Source organism: Halichoerus grypus, chromosome 1, assembly GCF_964656455.1.
Source record: "Halichoerus grypus chromosome 1, mHalGry1.hap1.1, whole genome shotgun sequence".
Lineage (NCBI taxonomy): Eukaryota > Metazoa > Chordata > Mammalia > Carnivora > Phocidae > Halichoerus > Halichoerus grypus.
Genome location: NC_135712.1, coordinates 46,881,199 through 46,901,492, shown reverse-complemented (window position 1 = coordinate 46,901,492; position 20,294 = coordinate 46,881,199). Strand labels below are relative to the sequence as shown.

At 39.8% G+C, this 20,294-nt stretch overlaps 1 protein-coding gene across 2 annotated transcripts in view; it reads right to left on the bottom strand.

The window, feature by feature from the left end:
- The window catches only part of COL8A1 (collagen type VIII alpha 1 chain), a 162,140-nt gene that overhangs the window by 7,687 nt on the left and 134,159 nt on the right, over positions 1-20,294 (bottom strand). For both annotated transcript variants that reach the window (XM_036109717.2, XM_036109720.2), the window contains exon 3: positions 326-653. In XM_036109717.2, coding sequence (XP_035965610.1) covers positions 326-650 — 325 coding nt within the window. In that variant the 5' untranslated portion in view covers positions 651-653. The remainder of the gene's footprint in view (positions 1-325; positions 654-20,294) is intronic.

Sequence of the window (20,294 nt, the reverse complement as noted above, 5' to 3'; positions counted from 1 at the left end):
CCAGCATTGGGCCCAGCTTCTGACACAAAAATAGATGCTCATTAAATAGTTGCCAAATGTTGGAATGGATAATGAGTAAGGGAATAAAAATATGTTTTGTGCCATTTAATGCTGTTAAAATAATAAAGCACAACATAAAACAGTAATTTTGCTTGTATTTTTAAGTCTTGAACTTTTCAAGGATAGAGTTTAGAGCACAGTAAACACTTAATGTCAGTAACACATTCCAAAATAAAAATTTCTAAAATTTAGCTTCTCCCCCGATCTTATAGTTTCGGATTTTGGAAAGCTGCTGTTTCATAACAGCACAGGAATATGATGTTACCTTTGCCTTTCTTAGGTGCTGCTTCCTTGCCCATTCTTGGCACTGGCTGAATTTCCTTCCTATATTGGGGTAGATGTGGATATTCTTTCCCATACTGCATGCGGGGCAGCTCCTTGCCCATGGTAAGGCCATCTTTCCCCAAAGGCATGTGAGGTCCTTGCTGGCCCAGAGGCTGGTATTGCGGAATTTGCGGTGGGATCTGAGGAGGAATTTGTGGTGGCAGCGGCTTGATCCCATAGTAAGCACCAGCCTGAATGAGCCTGATGGCGCCCAGGGAAATGGTAAGCAGCACTCCCAGCAGTGGAGGGCCAGGTGGCATAGCCATCACCTGCGGAAGGAATGAATGCACCAACATGGTGAAAACTGGCAGGCCAAGTGACGAGTTTACTTAGAGAAAGAAGGGGGAGAAAAAGGAAACAGTCTTTACCATCAGAACATCACCCGTGGAAGGCAAATGGAAAGGAGGATGATGTTACCTCTCAGAAGGAAATAAGCAAAAAATAGAAAAGAGTAGGAACTGTCAAATGAAGGCAATCGGTGGGATTATAAGCTATGGGAAATACTGCTGTGTATCCCCAAATATCAATTCTGCTTTCTTCCATAGTACTGGAACTCTTGATTTTTAGCCGGAACAGAGCAGCCCAGAATAAAGACATTTCAGCCAAGTGTGGCGATGTGACAAAGTTCTGTCCAATTGGATGTAGTTGTAATGGGTACAACTTCCAAGAAAGATCCTAAAAGAGTGGCCCTGTTTTTCCTCTTCCTTCCTGCTGGCTGAAATGTGGTTATGTTGCCTGGAAACAGACCAGACACCTGGGACCAGGAAGTGAAATCCGTGCACTGAGCATGGTGGAGTAACAAGCTAGAATAAACCTCAGCCTTGGTTGAACCCGAAGGTCCCTATTAATCCTTACATTTGAAATTTGTTTACACAAGAAAGAGCTAAACCTTTATCATCTTCTTTAAATCGCTATTATTTTGAGTGTCACACATTTGCACTAAACTTAATCTTAATGGCTAGAGTACATTGTCCAAAAGGAGGCCAACTTGGTGGCAAGTCAGGCTTTGTTAGTACGAGCCAAAATTCTATTCTAAGTGGAAACGGTTAGTAATTGATAGGCTTTACGCCAGGGGCTGGGATTTTTCATCTGCCTTTTGCTTTGGTGTGGTCACAAAGTAATGTAAGCATTAAAGAGCGAGCAAACAACAGTAATGAAAACTGTGGAAGTCTTCTGAATTGGAGAGAAGGTACTTCATGTGACAGTCCCAAAATATTTTAAAAATCACTATCATAATTATGCACATACAGGAATGCCATTTCGTTCTACTTAAATACTATAAAGTCGTTAATTTAGAATTTGCCTAATTGGACCTGGAGTGCGCTGACGTTTGTCTTTATACTATTATGAAAGAAAGGAGTTTATGAGGCAAACTAGTTGTATAAAGAAAACAACGATGTTTAACTACTCACGACAATAAGCTGTACAAGCCCTTTAATAGCATCCTTTGCAGTTTAACAGTTAATGGCATAAATATTAATGGGGCTTATATGTTTATAAAAAACCAACTCGGAAAGACCTCTGGAAATGTCTAGGGCTGAAAACCCAAAAGCCCAGGGAACTGCAGTGCTCACAAAGGCCCACTAGAGGGCAAGTGTGGTACACATTGAAGTCTGTTCTCCAGGGTACTGACACGACGTAATAAGGTGCTCCCCACACCTTTAAAAGGTCTTGATGAAAATCTGAATCCTCAGTGGAGCGTCATCATTATGCTGGAGAAAGAAGTGGCAAGGTTCTCACAATTTTTAATGTAAGAATATTCTGGAGAACTTTGAATAAACTTCTATCTCTAAATAATTATAATTTCCATTCTGTGAGTTTGTTTTCTTTGCTTCTGCCTTACTTAATTCTGGATCATAGTTTTCCACTTCTTAGAAAATATGTGTTGACTTTGCGACATCCTATTCAAGAGTAGTGCCAAGAGTGAGAACAGGCTATAAAAGAATTGGTTAATAAAAAGCACCTAAGAAAATATTTAATGGAATCTCTACCACAAAATTCACCGCTTTACAATTTTTTAAAGTATACTAACTAGTCATTTTTCCCCAAAACATCTGTCAGCAAAATGATTTATAAAATGTCCTCCATTTCATAAATCAGAATAGTCTCAAGAACTGGTTGATTCAAATGTACTCGAAATAATACATGGGCTGGTAAATGGGAGGAGATAGAAAGGAATTATTTTCTGTCTAGGAATGATTAATTATTATAAACCATTTGGAAAGAGCCACAAAATTAGTATTGATTTATACTCGGTAATAGTCGGTTTTATTTTAGATGGGAAAAGAAGAACATCTGCTGTAAGTACTCAATGATAAATTTATTGACTACTTACCAAACACAATGCTAGACCCATCCAGGGATTACAAAGGTAAATATAATACGGTCAATGGGCCCTGCCCCCACAGAGCTTATACTTTTTTAGTAGACGTGACAGATGTATAAACTATTAATGAGTAGCAAGGGATATCCAGAAAAAAAGTAAATTTCCCACCCACTTCTGTCCAGTAACTTAAATCCCTTCCCTTGGAAGCAACAACTTTTCCCATTGTCTTCATGTTTCCGGAGATGTTCTAAGAATATGCACATATACCACACGCACCTTTAAGACACAAATCACAGCATACTATACACACCACTATTCCTTACTCTGTCCACTTGGAAGACTAGAACTTCAGACCTTATTTCTCAGTTTTATATATCTCAAGAGATCCCTTCAACTTCTTTATTTGTTAAAAATAAGACTCAATTGTTCTCTGAAGTCCTTAACATTCAATGTCTAAGGCAGGCACTAGAGAGCTGAAAATGTTAATCCATACCAGAAATACATGGTAATACCTGGTGATGTACAAGCTGGGACTTAATTCCATCTTTGGGGATGACTGAATTTAATTACTAAACCCTAAGCTTGTGGTGATGCCTTTAAGAATAAGGAGCATGCTTGGCCCTTCACCCTTCCATCAATTCAGTGAATGTGTTGGATTACACTTAATAATCTTTAAACCAGGACAATCTAATGAAACATTGGAAAACTGGAAGGAAGCGAAATGCCTGGGAAGAAGACCAGTTGAATACCAAAGGCCCAGTGGGATCCTTCTTTACTACAATTATTTCCTCTTGTAAGCTTGGCCTTTCTCTCCTGAAAACCACCTCTTTAGGTCTGCCATCTGCCATTTCTCTGGCTCTTTATTTAAATAAACTTTGTTCAGTTTTAACTTGAATATTTATACAGGGGCCCTGGTTAGAATTTACCACTTGACTTACACTTACTAATTTCCCTCTTGTCCCTGAGGATATTTTTGGTGGTCAAAGTGGTGTGGTGGTTCTCCCCAAATCACTCAAAAGAACATCAGATTTGTGTAACGCTATACAAACACCTGGCGGGAAGAAGGAGCCTTGGAATTTCTGCTGGGAGAAATGGTGCCTCTTTTTCCTTTTCCTGAGGGTGCAGGACACAATAATGTGAGTTCTAGTCGCTGTTTTCTTAGATTTCTATTTGATACCACACGTGCGTGAGTGTGCGTGTGTGTGTGTGTGCGCTTGATTATGCAGGAACATAAACATATATACTGTGTGTGGACAGTGGATCTTTGCCAATCAGGCCAACTTAGTGATGGGTTTCATGTCATTATGAGAAAAGCCTTGTAGAAGAAGCCAAAGACCTGGAGTCGAGCTGTAGCTCTGCTACTCACCATGTCTATGACTTTGCGCAAGTCCCTTATCTTCACTAAGCCTCAGTTTCCTTCCCTATAAAACAGCAACTATAAAAAAGAAATAATAATCTCAGCTTCTCCCACAGAGCTGTTCAAGGACACAAATGATAATATGATTTTTTTTGTAAGCTGAAAAGCACCATTCAAATTTAAGTTATTATTAATGGAGTGTGACCAAAAAGACAAATCAAAACCAACTGAAATGTCAAAGACTTTCAAAGAAGGATACTAGCCAAAATAAATGTGAGGTTAACTGCAGTAATGATAAACCTAACATGAATAAAACAATAATGGCCATTAAAATGTACTTGTTAAAAATGGCAAAAAAGAACAGCTGAAGCAAGGCAGTTTATTCATTCTGGTGCCAGAGTTGTCAATCCTAATCATTTTGAACAGCCCTAAATGGTTCCCTGTATTTGGGAAGGGCTGAAGAGAGTTTCAGTTTCCTCATGTGACCTGTAGTGTATATAACAGAATAATGTGATATATATTATTTTAGACACTCCTCAGCATTTTATTTGTACATTTATCCCCATGAGATTTTGGCTTGCTGTGCAAAAGAATGTTCTTGCCCTAAATCCAACTTTCCCTTTCACATGGTGCTAACACAGTGTGCGCATTGCACGTGTGTGTGTGTGTGTGTGTGTGTGTGTGTGTGTGTGTGTGGACAAGCCTCTCTCATCTGCTGCTGGGCAGCCCCTCACACAGGATTGGTAGTTTCTCAAGGCCTCAGATTTATCGCCCCTGAAGCAAGGGGAAGTCAGACAGAATCCTACCCCTGCAGTGTTCACCAGAATTGTCTTCTTGGCTTTCCCATGCCTTTTAAAGAAGGTTCTGTCCTGCTTGCATTTCTCAGAGCAATTCATTCATTAGGTGTAGATCTGTAAGGAGTGCCTACTAATTATTACTATTATGGGTACTAGAGAAAGGAGTGAATTAGATGAAGTCCTTGATCTTACTGAACTCACATTCCAGTGTGGGGAGACAGGCAATAATAAACAAGTTAAAAATAAATTTTACAATTTTAGATTTGAGTGCTGTGAAGAAAACCAAGCAGAGTGAAGGGCTCGAAAATGACTTGGGGTAGAAGACACTGTTTTGGAAAGGGTGGTGAGGTAAGATCTTTCTGAGAAAGCAAATTTTGGATAGAGATGTGAAAGTTGAAAGGCTTATTTGTCTTTCAAGACACAATACTAACAAAACCCGAGAAAATCCTATTTATCACAATGGTAGTTACAGGTGACTTTCACTAATGTAAACCTATGTTTCAAAATTTTACTCTTCATCTACGTCTATACTCATTTTGACCTCTTTATTGTATTTTTCTTCCCCTGGAGGTTTCTCCTTTTTTACTTTTTAATCTTTCTCCAGATTTCAACCTTACTGTATAAGTTTGCTAGGGCTGCCAAAACCAAGTATCTTAGACTGGATGGTTTAAACAACAGAAATGTATTTCCCCCCAGTTGTGGAGACTAGAAGTCAGAGATCAGGATGTTGGCATGGGAGTTTCTTCTGAGACCTCTCCCCATGGCTTGTAGATGGCCATCTTCTCCCATGTCTTCACATGATATTTCTTCTGTGTGTTTGTGTCCTTTATAAGGACACCAGTCATGTTAGATCAGGGCCTACCCTACTGACCTCATGTTAATTTAATTTCCTCTTTTAAAAAAAACCCCTCTTCAAATACAGTCATATTTGGAGATACTAGAGGTTAGGACTTCAACATATGAATTTGGGGAGGACACAACTCAGCTCATATCACCTACCATTCCTCTAGACCAACTTAATTCCTACCTCTTCCGTCAAGTCTTCCCTACCTTTTCAACCATCATTATCTTCCTTGTCCTACTGAAAATTTAACACAAAATTATTTTTTTAAAGATTTTATTTATTTGAGAGAGAGAGCGTGTGCGAGAGATTGAGAGAACTAGTGGGGGAGGGGCAGGGGGAGAAGCAGGCTCCCCGTTGAGCAGGGAGCCCAATGTGGGACTCGATCTTAGGACCCTGGGATCATGACCTGAGCCGAAGGCAGACGCTTAACTGACTGAGCCACCCAGGCGCCTGAAAATTTAACACAAAGTTAAATGCAGCTCATCAACCTTATGTTTTTTCCTATTTTTTTTTTTTTTGTCCATTAGACCGCAACATGATTGTAAACTTCTTGAGGACAAGGAAAATATGTGATATTCTTTTGATTTTCTCAATATTTATTGATAGAGCTTGGCAGTCAAAACTCTTAGTGTTGATAGAGGCTTTAGAAAATATCTACTTTAGCCTCACTCTGCATTTAGAATCCTGTCTACAACAGTTGCTGACAGAAAGCCCTCACATTTCCTACTTGAATATTAATAATGATAGAAACATTCATAAAGCAACCTATTACCGTGTTGTACAAATTTTTTTAAAGATTTATTTATTTATTTTAAAGAGAGAAAGAGAACAAGTGGGGGAGGGGCAGAGGAGGAGAAAGAGAGAGAATCTCAAGCAGAGTCCCTGCTGAGCATGGAACCCAATGTGGAGCTCTATTTCATGACCCTGAGATCATGACCGGAGCCAAAACCAAGAGTCAGTCACTTAACTGACTGACCCACACAGGCGCCCCATGTCATACAACTTTTGTTGTTATTTTTATTACATGAGCAGCTGGTAGGGGACACCCACCTTTTCTGATTCATAAACGGCAATGCACATGTAGCTTACTTTTAGTGGGAGGTGGGAAGGGGAAATTAAAAATATATCCCAAAATTGGCTAAGGCAAAAGAGGAATGGTTACATGACCTTTTACTATCACGCCAATAAGCCCACCTTAGGATCATCTAGGGACATGTAACTTAATGCATAATTGATTAGCATTACAGATAGTAACAACTCTAAACCATGTTGACCAGGATACAGTTTTATTGCCCTGTACTATGTTAACCAGTTTTGTATCTAATTTAGCATTATCTCAGCATTCTTTTTTACCAGCTCATGATGACTAAAAAAAACCCCAGGTTTATATTTTATTTCAAACCCACTTTGTCATCATGTTAAATAAAACTTTGACATGTTCACTTGTGAATGAGAATTGTGGTTTTTTTTTACTTTTATTTTATTATGTTATCTTAATCACCATACATTACATCATTAGTTTTTGATGTAGTTTTCCATGATTCATTGTTTGCATATAACACCCAGTGCTCCATTCAATACGTGCCCTCTTTAATACCCATCACCAGACTAACCCATCCCCCCATCCCCCTCCCCTCTAGAACCCTTAGTTTGTTTTACAGAGTCCATAGTCTCTCATGGTTTGTCTCCCCCTCCGATTGCCCCCCCTTCATTTTTCCCTTCCTACTATCTTTTTTTTTTTTTTTAACATATAATGTATTATTTGTTTCAGAGGTACAGGTCTGTGATTCATCAGTCTTACACAATTCACAGCACTCACCATAGCACATACACTCCCCAGTGTCTATCACCCAGCCACCCCCTCCCTCCCACCCCCCACCACTCCAGCAACCCTCAGTTTGTTTCCTGAGATTAAGAATTCCTCATATCAGTGAGATCATATGATACATGTCTTTCTCTGATTGACTTATTTCACTTAGCATAATACCCTCTAGTTCCATCCACGTCATGGCAAATGGCAAGATTTCGGGGTTTTTTTTGATGGCTGCATAATATTCCATTGTATATATATACCACTCTTCTTTATCCATTCATCTGTTGATGGACATCTTGGCTCTTTCCATAGTTTGGCTATTGTGGACATTGCTGCTATAAACATCGGGGTGCACGTACCCCTTCGGATCACTATATTTGTATCTTTGGGGTAAATACCCAGTAGGCAATTGCTGGGTGGTACAGTAGCTCTATTTTCAACTTTTTGAGGAACCTCCATACTGTTTTCCAGAGTGGCTGCACCAGATTGCATTCCCACCAACAGTGTAGGAGGGTGCCCCTTTCTCCCCATCCTTGCCAACATCTGTCATTTCCTGACTTGTTAATTTTAGCCATTCTGACTGGTGTGAGGTGGTATCTCATTGAGGTTTTGATTTGGATTTCCCTGATGCCGAGCGATGTTGAGCACTTTTTCATGTGTCTGTTGGCCATTTGGATGTTTTCTTTGGAAAAATGTCTGTTCATGTCTTCTGCCCATTTCTTGATCAGATCATTTGTTCTTTGTTGAGTTTGATAAGTTCTTTATGGATTTTGGATACTAGCCCTTTATCTGATATGTCGTTTGCAAATATCTTCTCCCATTCTTTCGGTTGTCTTCTGGTTTTGTTGACTGTTTCTTTTGCTATGCAAAAGCTTTTTATCTTGATGAAGTCCCAATAGTTCATTTCTGCCCTTGCTTCCCTTGCCTTTGGTGATGTTTCTAGGAAGAAGTTGCTGTGGCTGAGGTCAAAGAGGTTGCTGCCTGTGTTCTCCTCTAGGATTTTGATGGACTCCTGTCTCACATTTAGGTCTTCCAGCCATTTTGAGTCTATTTTTGTGTGTGGTGTAAGGAAATGGTCCAGTTTCCTTCTTCTGCATGTGGCTGTCCAATTTTCCCAACACCGTTTGTTGAAGAAACTGTTTTTTTTCCATTGGACATTCTTTCCTGCTTTGTTGAAGATTAGTTGACCACAGAGTTGAGGGTCCATTTCTGGGCTCTCGATTCTGTTCCATTGATCTATGTGTCTGTTTTTGTGCCAGTACCATACTGTCTTGATGATGACAGCTTTGTAGTAGAGCTGGAAGTCCGGAATTGTGATGCCACTGGCTCTGCTTTTCTTTTTCAACATTCCTTTCTCTCTTTGGGGTCTTTTCTGGTTCCATACAAATTTTAGGATTATTTGTTCCATTTCTTTGAAAAAAGTGGATGGTATTTTGATAGGGATTGCATTAAATGTGTAGATTGCTCTAGGTAGCATTGACATCTTCACAATATTTGTTCTTCTAATCCATGAGCATGGAATGTTTTTCCATTTCTTTGTGTCTTCCTCAATTTCTTTCATGAGTATTTTATAGTTTTCTGAGTACAGATTCTTTGCCTCTTTGGTTAGATTTATTCCTAGGTATCTTATGGTTTTGGGTGCAATTGTAAATGGGATCAACTCCTTAATTTCTCTTTCTTCTGTCTTGTTATTGGTGTATAGAAATGCAACTGATTTCTGTGCATTGATTTTCTATCCTGCAACTTTACTGAATTCCTGTATGAGTTCTAGCAATTTTGGGGTGGAGCCTTTTGGGTTTTCCACATAAAGTATCATATATCAGCAAAGAGTGAGAGCTTGACTTCTTCTTTGCCAGTTTGGATGCCTTTTCTTTTTGTTGTCTGATTGCTATAGCTAGGACTTCTAGTACTATGTTGAATAGCCATGGTGAGAGTGGAAATCCCTGCCATGTTCCTGACCTTAGGGGGAAAGCTCTCAGTTTTTCCCCATTGAGAATGATATTCGCTGTCAGTTTTTCATAGATGGCTTTTGTGATATTGAGGTATGTACCCTCTATCCCTACACTCTGAAGAGTTTTGATCAAGAAAGGATGCTGTACTTTGTCAAATGCTTTTTCTGCATCTATTGAGAGGATCATATGATTCTTGTTCTTTCTTTTATTAATGTATTGTATCACATTGATTGATTTCTGGATGTTGAACCAACCTTGCAGCCCAGGAATAAATCCCACTTCGTCGTGGTGAATAATCCTTTTAATGTACTGTTGGATCCTATTGGCTAGTATTTTGGTGAGAATTTTTGCATCCGTGTTCATCAAGGATATTGGTCTGTAATTCTCCTTTTTGATGGGGTCTTTGTCTGGTTTTGGGATCAAGGTAATGCTGGTCTCATAAAATGAGTTTGGAAGTTTTCCTTCCATTTCTATTTTTTGGAACCAGTTTCAGAAGAATAGGTATTAATTCTTCTTTAAATGTTTGGTAGAATTCCCCTGGGAAGCCGTCTGGCCTGAGAATTGTGTTTTTAACATTTTGAGAATTATGCTTTGATGGTAACACAAAAAAGAGCCAAAAACCTAAATATAGGCAGTGTTGGATAATATGGAGAAAAACAAAGCAGGAGAGGTTAGGTAAGAAGGTAGATGGTTATTATTTGTGGAGATGATGTTCTTTGAAACCCATTTTACTCTAGAAACTGAGTCTTCTGTGCTTGGGTGGGCTGGCACCTGGGTTTTAAAGGAAGATAGAAGCAACTCTAAATAATAAAGGATAGAGAAATTCTGGGGAATTTTGGAGGAGATTAAGTGTGAGCAGAGTTGATTACTACATGGAGGAGAGTACCAGAAAAGGAGATCTCCATTGGAGGAGCAGTCAAGAAAAGAAAAATTCATTTCAGACAGGCTTTTTATGTTTATTATAAGATATGGATTGTAAATCTCCTCCTTCATATCCTCAGAGATGAGGAAACCCTAATCCTTCTGAAGAAAACCTAATTCTTTTGTGGGAATGGATTTTGGGGGGTTAGGTGGAAGAATGGTTCAATGCTGTTCCAGGGTGGCAAGGGGCAAAATCCATGGCTGAATATGAGAAAACCAGAAAACTAGAACCAGAGGACGCTGGGGAAGGCGGGCCAATGAACATAAAAGTTATAATAATATTAGCTATGTTTTTGAGCACTTTATGCCAGCACCATGAACATACTTCAAATACATTATATTATTAATCTTATATCCACTTACTAAGTTTTTTTAATGTTAAGCTCAAATGATATCTCCCGTCCTGTATTTATAAAATTATTTTACTGAAATTGAAGGCTGTTAGATTCCAAGTTAAAATTTTTAAATCCTTATTTGATTACTTTTGGAAGCCATCACCCAATACATTAACTAAAAATCTTCCTACTTTGTTTTACAAGGTACAGATCTAACTATACTGTCACTTTTCTCCATCTTGACCTCCAAATACCAAGGCTGCCTTTTTAGCTGAAAGAATTTCTCTGTTATATAGGATGTGATCCTGGACTGGATCCCTTCCTTTTTGCTTTTTGGACTTAGGACACAAACTTGGAAGGTATTCATGAAATTATAAAGTCACTAGCAAGGTGAATATGCTAAGATGGAACCTACAGAAATAAACCTCTCCAGATGTTGGTCAGTCACTCCAATGAAGGCAGTGGACAAGATCATCCCATAAGCACTCATTAGTTTTAATTAATCTGCCCATTTACATCTATCAGGACTGATATAAATATAAAGCAGCTTGACTTACATGCTTCACTGATGAATCTGCTATAACAAAGAGCAGCAAACAACCTCACCTACTAGCTATCAGTAGACCATGACATCACAGGACCTACAGAACCTGAGATGTCAGTTAGGTTGTGTCCCCACCTCTAGAAATGGGCCACCCACATAACCTCTGAAACAAATGACCAACCCCTACATTCTACAAATTCTCCAGAAGAGGAGATTTCACAACATTCCCCAGTAACCAACTGCAGGATTTCATAGACCTACATTTCTTAATATCTAATCTGGATCTTTCTTGCTGAACTTTAAACTCATTTCCTCTTTTCCATTCTCAAGGGAGGTGGGAAACATCTGGAGAATATTTTTCTTAAAATAATAGTTCACATACTCGAAGTCTGCAATTAACTCCTTTTGTCTCTCTAAATGGAATCATGTCAGCTGCCAAATAGTTTATAAAATACTTGAGAGGACTCTTAAAAGAGAAAGTTCTAAAGTGGATTCCTTTTTTTGCTTTGTTTTGCTTTTCTCCCCATAACATGACCACATCATTGTTCTCAGAGCATAGAGCACCTAAATTCTAGTTCTGACCTAAGCCAGGCACCAACCTGCTGAGGCATCGGTTTCTTCATTTGCAGAATGGGAACACTGGCTAGATGACTTCAAGGTCTCCTGTATTCTAAAATTCTATGGTAGCTGTGAACATGAATAACATATCCACACTTCCTAGATAAATGGTTTCATGAATGTACATACTCAAGCCTTTTGGATGTCATAAAGCTAATTAATCTCACACTTCCAGTTACCTTTCAATATTTCTCTCTCCCTTCTTAACACTTGGAGATGGAACAGGAAGAGTTTGAATGCACCCCCCTCCCTGTAAGTATTACTCTGATGAAATGAGCTGCGCCTGACTAGAAACAAAAAGAAGGATCTCGGTAAGAAACAAAGTTTAGGGATAAAAATCTGATTTGTAATTTTTTTACCATATTTAAAGATTAAATAAAAATGGCAGCTTACTTAGAGAAATCTTTTAAAAGTGGCTACAAATGATTTAAAAAAAAAAACTTCTTACAGTGTGTAAGCTCAAAAATTCCCTTGGAGTCATTTATCAAGTGTTGATGTATGCCTCCTGTCAGAGAAATGACAAATGAATACAGAGTATGCATCTTGGGAAGGAGAAGTGGGTAGTGAATAGTTTGACATAGTCATGTTTTTAGGAGGAACAATGTTCATTATGTAAGAAAAATTAAAAATCCAAAATTTAAAGGCAGTTCTATAGTAAAGGAGGCTATGATGAGAGCATCCCAAGAATAAGGTCCTCCCCATCCTATGGGCCTGGTGATATGCAGCAAGGTCAGTTCCTTCCTGGCAGAGCCCGAGGAGGACTGGGGAGCACTCTGGAGAGCATTTTTCTGTCTTCTTTGTACTACTGCAGTTTGTGTAAATCATACAGTGTGAACTAAAGCTGTTTTTAGGCTGTTGCAAGGGACAATGTGTGGGGACAGTTCATCTAATATAATCCATTGAACTGAACATTGTAAAATTACTTACTTAGAGCAAATAGTTATAATATATTATATAAAATAAAAATTTCATGGAATATTTGTTCACTGCAAACAGCTTTGCTTCTTTTTTCTTTTCTTTTTTTTTCCTTTTTCTTTTACTGCAAACACTTTGATCTTGCCCTGAACTTGTGAATTTCAACCAAATAGAACTCAGCAATATCCTTGTCACAGGGACAGTTAAAACTTAGTAGTTGTATTTGAAGTAATCCTTTGTAAGTAAGAAATGAATTGAATAAAATAAAGTGATAAAATTATACTCATTCCCAAATATCTAAGGTTGTAGAGAATAGAAAGTTTAAGCCAAGTTAGGCAAAAAGACAAGAGCACATAACATGTTCCCTGAATGGCCATCTAGGTGCCAAAGTGTAAGAAGTTGGGGTCCTTAGGCAACCTCTAGATGTGGGAGGGAGGGCCAGGGAGGAGTAGATGTCTTGTTTATGGGCTCCAACTTTCTGAGGAAGGCTGTCATATTAGAAGCTCTTGCCTTTTCTCCTTTTCTCTAATTCTGTATGTCTCCTAGATGCTTCACTATTGCTCAGCATCTTAAGAAAGGTTGAGAGATTAGGCGAAACTCAAATGAGTTAGTGGTTGTTCTTACAGTTAAAAGTTCTGGTGAAAGTTTTGAAAATTGAGAAAGTTGAAATACAAAGAACATTGTGCTCAGTTCCCAGCCAGCATGGGCACTACCTGGAAGCAGGAGAGAGAACCCTTTACTACCATAGATGTTTCTGCCAATACTTTCCTAGGATGGTTGCAAGGAAGGACTGACAATTATGGGAAGATCTTTTTTTTTTTTTTTCCTGTCTCATTCTGATTGGCACTTAGTACTTCTCTATCAGTATATCCAGAAGATTAAGTGAGCAAGCCAACTTCCTGTGTTAGCATTTTCTTTTTATTAGCAGGCTGTTACGGCAGTAGATTGTTCATTTTGGTATTTTTATAGGAAACTGTGAAACAAACAAAATTCCTTGAACCAAGGAACAAATCCTAGCCTTTCCCATCTTCCATCATACTGAAATATTTATTAACTAATTACTATGTGGTGCGTACGTGTCTTTGTGGGCTTAAAGGTAAGAGGTACAGGGCATGAGGCAGCCAAATTGTTGACCTTTCTTTTCCATTTTTAAGCTGGTTATTTTTGGGGTTCAAGTGTTGAAGTTTTATTTAGCTAAAATTGCTCTGAGCCACATAACCTTGAATGACTTAATATTAAAAGTCAAGCCCTAGAATTTCTATCCCACATGAGCAAGACATTAAATCAAATCAACAGCACTTGGAAATAAAAATAATTAATCAATTTCTTCCAAAATTGCCCCCCGACCCCCAACCTGAGCTAATCTCTAGTCAAAACAATAACCCTACTGGAGCTGTGATCTTTAGCCCTGGAAATTTCCAAACTATAAAAGAACTAAAAAAATCTCGACAATTTCTTGGTCAGTAAAAATGTGAATTTGTTCTTTCTCTGTTACACAGTTCAAAAGTAGCAGAGATCATTCCACAAGACTGTTCCCAAAAGTGGATTTAAATTTTAAAAAAATTTAGATCTTAAGCCGGGGCTAAGCCTAAAACACCAAGTTGTGATAAATTGTCAGCCACAGAGAGGACCGCCTCTGAAATCCACCACTTTTCTCCCACAGCTCCGTCTAAGTGATTAGCCCGTGTGGTAACATCCAGCCCTCTGAACACAAGCAGAGCACTGGAAGCAGCGAAACCACAGCTCTCTTGGTACTGAAAGTTCCATTTTTCTAAGGGTGGAATTTATTTTAAAGGAGAGAGAGATGGATGTGCTGTCTGGGAGGAAAAATCATAAGGTTTTCACAGTTAATTCACTAAACATTTTTCAGAGCAAATGGCAGTGGAGAGAGGAAAGGACAAAGAATTATGTAATCCATGCCAGTTCTTGGGGATACATCTAGGAAGGAGGCTGGGAGTGGGTAAGAGACTTTTCTTTTTATGACCAAAATTTGCTATGAGGCCCAAGAATTCACAGAAATGTGGAACCGCATTGATAAACATGCTTCACAAATGTTATTTCTTAGGGCCTACAGTGTGAGTAGAAAACTGAATTGGAGATGAGAGACTTGGGGTGTAGTCACTTCTCTGACATGACACCCTTGTGAGCCTTTCAGGGCCTCCTCTTCCTGAACTATAAAATAAGGAAAATGAATCAGAGGGAGGAGGGGATCCAGGTACCTGGAGAAGCAGGGAGAGAGGGGAGTAAGGGAGTTGCCTGGCCCGAGTTTGTGATGAATGAGGGAGCACTGCCCCATTCAGCTTTGAACCAAAGCTGGTACTTTAATACCAGATGGTCTCGAACATCTCTCTTGTTCTAAAAGGCTGTATGGGGGTGTCCCATGCTTTTACTTGCTTAAATTTCTAAGTCCTGGCATGGTTTCTCTACTCAACATTGGTTGCTTAGTTTAATTACTAAATTCAACAATGTTAATTATTAAATTCAGCAATGTTTTATTGAAATTTTAGACGCTACCCCGTTAGTAGCTGGAAATACATAAAAATAAGTGCAGGTGAAACAAGGACCTACTCTCAAGAAGTTTCCAGTCACCTGTTGAAAGTTAGATCTTGATCTAGTATGACAAGATAGAGCAGACCTTAACCCGGATGCCGTGGGTGGGTGGGGAGCCCTGGTCAGATATAGGATCCTTGAGGGACACTGTTTAGAACTAAGGGTTGAAGAAGAGATAGAAATTGTCCAGCAGAAGAAGGAGGACAGTGAGTGAAGGGCATTTCATGCCCTTCCTCAAAATTTTCTGAAAGCAGACATTGGCAACTAAAGAGCAGTTCCGCGGGCGGGGGCGGGGGGGAGGGTAAAGCTTAAGAGTAGCGACTCTGCCTGAATTAAATCCCGATTCTGTCACCTACTAGCTCTGTGATCTCAGGCATGTTACTTGACCTCCTGTGCCTCCATTGCCTCACAATAAATTGGGGATGTTGATAACATTAAGTATTTCATGAGACTGCGGAGGAGATAAGGGGAATTGATACACATAAAATGCTTAGAACAGTGCCTAGACATAGAAGCACTTCATCGGTGTTAGCTGTTACTTCAAGGAGGAGGAGAAGCAGTTGGAACAGGGGATCACGAGCACATACTCCATGACACTTTGCTTTACTGCTGTCCTGTTTTTGAAGAATATGAAGGGTGAGGACTTTTGTCCTCGCTCTGCTCCAGACCAATTACGAAAATCAGTTGAGTCCGAAGACATTTGGGTAAAAACAGTTCCTCGTAAGTGGAGAGCAAGTACTGTGTCTGAGTTCCCGCCTCTCAGTGCGGCCTGCGCCCCACCATCTCGTCTCACGCGAGTGCCGGTTCCAGTGTTGGATGTCTCGGCGCTTCCCTTCCCACAGTGACCTGACCCCTGAGCGGCCTGTTTCTGTACTGACTGCAAAGCGCTTCGGCTTTGAAATTCAGAGAGCCTAAGACACTTCTTGCAGGTGATAGCAGCAGGTTGGCCTGTGGGAGCCGCTGCAGGGCTAAGCCACATCTTACTGCTGAAGGAAGTAAAATTTGCAAGTGTAATAATAGTTATAGTCTTTTAGGTCAGAAAAATAATCAGCTCATGATCACTTTTTTTAGAAGCTTTTCCATGCTATTTTTGGAGATTTGAATAATAACAATATTGCTATAGTTAACACTTAGTGTTTAGCATATTCTAGGACTCGTGTCTGAAAGATTCATATACCCCACCCCTCACCATAGACCCAGTAAGCCAAGACTCTGGCTTACTTCAAAACTATATTGAGTTTTGTATCCAAAAAAACACAAATTCAGTTTAACACACACTTCATTTGTAGTTAATGCAAAGGTAACCTCAAACCAAAATACCCAATAAATCCCCAACCATGTTTAGCCAGAAGCACTTATTTAAATAGAAAACATTAATTTCCCAAATAATGAAGCAAATCCATAATGTATTTTATTTTGAACAAGGAATTTTGGTCATAAATTCTGGGATCTGGTTATGAGGAGGGAAGCTCCATATAAGAGCTCTCTCAAGGGTCTGGAGGACTCCGATCGGACTTTTATCTCTGGGAATTCTTTCTGCACCCAGTTCATAACTGTATACAAAGTAGGCTTTATAAATGCTTGTTGAATGAATATATGAATGGTGCCCTATTTCCATCCTTGTCCCCTCCCCCTTTTCTTTTTTTAAGATTTATTTATTTGAGGGAGAGAGAGAGAGAAGAGAGAGAGCGAACACACATATGGGGGGAGAGGAGAGGGCAAAGGAGAAAGAATCTCAAGCAGACTCCTGGCTGAGCATGGAGCCGGAGACAGGCTCAATCTCCTGACCCTGAGATCATGACCTGAGCTGAAACCAAGAGTCAGACGCGCTACTGACTGAGCCACCCAGGCGCCCCTGCCCTCCCCTCTTTTCTAATAAAATAAGATCTTGAGTAGTGGGAAGACTGAGTGAAGAACCTCACAGTTTCCAGACACTGAATTGATGTTACTCTTCTCTCTGCCTACTATTTTCATTTTTATGCTCCTGATTTTGTGTCCTGGTGTCCACAGCCAGTTCACAAGAATGGAAAATCCTACATAACAGCGATTCTTCCTTAGAAATTAATGAGGAATGCTCTTTTTGATTAAAAAAAAAATCAACCTTGGGGCGCCTGGGTGGCTCAGTCAGTTAAGCGTCTGCCTTCGGCTCAGGTCATGATCCTGGAGTGTCGGGATCGAGTCCCGCATCGGGCTCCCTGCTCAGCAGGGAGTCTGCTTCTCCCTCTGACTCTCTTCCCTCTTGTGCTCTCTCAAATAAATAAAATCTTTAAAAAAAAAATCAACCTTGTAAAGAACAAGGAAGGGTTGGTTGAAGGTAAAATAACCTTGAGATTGGTGATCATTTTCACTCATTGCAGGATGCTTGTCAGTCTCTCTGTGTCTACTCTGAAGGTCTTAGATTTGGCTTGAGCTGAATGACTGCATGATGGAAGCATTTTTCTGAATCCCCAGTCTTCACATACTGTTTAGGACTTTAAATCTCAAGCGAAAATCTCTGAAGTTCTCTCCCTCCATGAAAGCAATCTCTGAGAACCCATTTCCTCATCTGTAAAACTGAGTGTTGGATCATTGTTATTACTTTTCAGTCTAAAGACTCACGCTCCTTGGCCCTATCCAACCTAGTCTTTTCTCAATCTGTCCTCATTGCACCAGAGACCAGCAAGAGGCAGACAACAGATTGTGAAGTCAAGTATAACATGAAACTGGGTAGGTGGTGAGAGGAGGAGGAGAGATGGGGCATTTTACCATTTTCATGTTCATGGGAAGCCTCCAACAGCACTTTGTGAAGTTCGATGGTTCTTTCCTCTGTGACTGCCTGTTTTGTGGGCCACATCCTTGCCATGAATTTCTGTCTCCTTGCTGTGGAAGCCAGCCAAGGACACATTATTGACCACCTGCTCACTTTCTTATATAAGACGACTCCCCAGACTTATTTTCTTTGCTTTCTCCTCCTGCTGGTTTATGGCTTTCCCTTACGTAGCAATAAAACTCTTGGAGCGTCCTCTTAGGGATGAATTAATGCCACTTAAGTATATTTCCTTTAGCTGCCCTTTGATGGTTCTGTTTAAAAAATAAAGGGGGAGTTGGGGCAGTTTGGTTCTTATTGAAATTTTCCTTCCCTTTGCTTTAAAGTTACCATTCCTCAGAAACTCTTAGTTACACTCCAAGAGAGCTTTGCTAACAATAAAAAAAATGTCTGGGAAATATTATCAGAAGACAAACTTACCATCTTTCAGTATTTTCTTCCCCCCATTGGAAAGGTATTTACATTATAAAGAGGCCCAGCCCAGCCCATCTGAGCTTTTCTTGTATTCCTTTAAATCTTGAAATTTATAAATAATAAATAGAAAATGTGTCTGAATTCCAGAAGAGCAGAACATGATCTTGTTCTCCACCCTAATAGCAAACAGATTAAGGATCGGGTGTCATGATCCCATTTCAACTTTGTGTAGTCTGCAATTTATTTTTAATTTCTCCACATTTTATATTTTATTAATTCATCTGAATCTCATATTTAATCTGTGTCTGCTCTGAGTAGAACATCCTATGAGGTTCAGTTTCCTCTTCTCACAGTCCTAGCCCTGAGAGTTGGAAAAGATGAGTATTAGTCCTGAGCTTGACACTTGCCTTTGTGTGGCCATGGATAGATAAGCCACTCAGCTTCTCTGGGCTTCAGGCTTCTCTGCTCTAAGAGTAACAGAATCTGGATATTGAGGGAGAAAAAAAATCCCCAGAGACAGGGGTTTCAGCTACTGTCATGGAAATTATCACTAGAATACGCTATTTTCATTTATTCACTCTTTTGTTTGCTTAAAAAGTGAAGCTAGCCAGATAACACACAATGAGGATTGGGGTGGTGTCACCATGACCCAAGCTCATTCCCACATATCACTTCAGTTTTCTTGTTCATCCTATTCACAAACATTTTTTTGAACCCCCACGCTAACAACTATGGAGGATTCAAGCATGACCAAGATGTCACTCCTTCCTCAACGGCAATGTAAGGCAAAGACAAACGTGTAAAAAAGAGACAAAGAGACTGGTCCTTCTTTTCTTTCTTTCTGGCATTCTTTCCTCCTTTTCTCTCATATTCGTTCCCTTTTCCTTGTCCTTTCCCAACTCTATCCATAATTTCTTTGCTCTTTTCCAGGTTTTTGAGTCTCACCTGGAGTTTATAACCTCTTCAGCCCATTTTGAATCTGAGCTCAGATAAAAACTAATGTCTTCAAAGGCCACGGTGGGGCACATGGATCAAATCATCTTCCTTCCTCTCTGGATTCAAGGGCAGTCTTCTTATAAGCAAAGAAGAAATGTCAGCGTGGCATTAGGGTGGCATTAAAAAGCACCCATCCTTACCTAGAACCAAAATACCTCCTCCATAGTTTGCTGAGTGCCCGAAATTTCTGTTAAAGTTTCAGAATCTGGGAAATTTAATACATTCCAAAGTTGGTTTTCTTTTTTCTTTTCTTTTTTTTTTTTTAAACAAGTGACTGATTGATAATGGAGAACAGGGCCCAAGGACTTAGGACTCAGGGAATTTAGGAGAATGGGGCCTGGGGCAGTCTAGGGGGTCTCTGTGGGTTGACCTGGCTGGGAATGGGTAGAGAGTAACATGAAGGAGCAAAGTGACAGGTATCTTAGGGAAGTCGGAGGCATGAGATGGAGGCAGGAAGGCTAGCCTTGTCATAAGGCCAGCAGATCCTGAAGAGAATGGCTCATCATGATGGCATGATTAATTTGTGTCTACCATTTTACCATTGGGAGGCAAGAGTTTATGCATTCAAGAGGGCTCCCCTTCAGGTTGGACTCTCAGGAAAGGAGCTGACCTCCAGAAAAGCTCTGTGGAAACTGGCTATGATCTAGCTCTAAATTTGTGCTTAAGACAACAATTCTAATCATTTATAAGGCTCAGACCCCATCTTCCAGATAGGAGAAGGG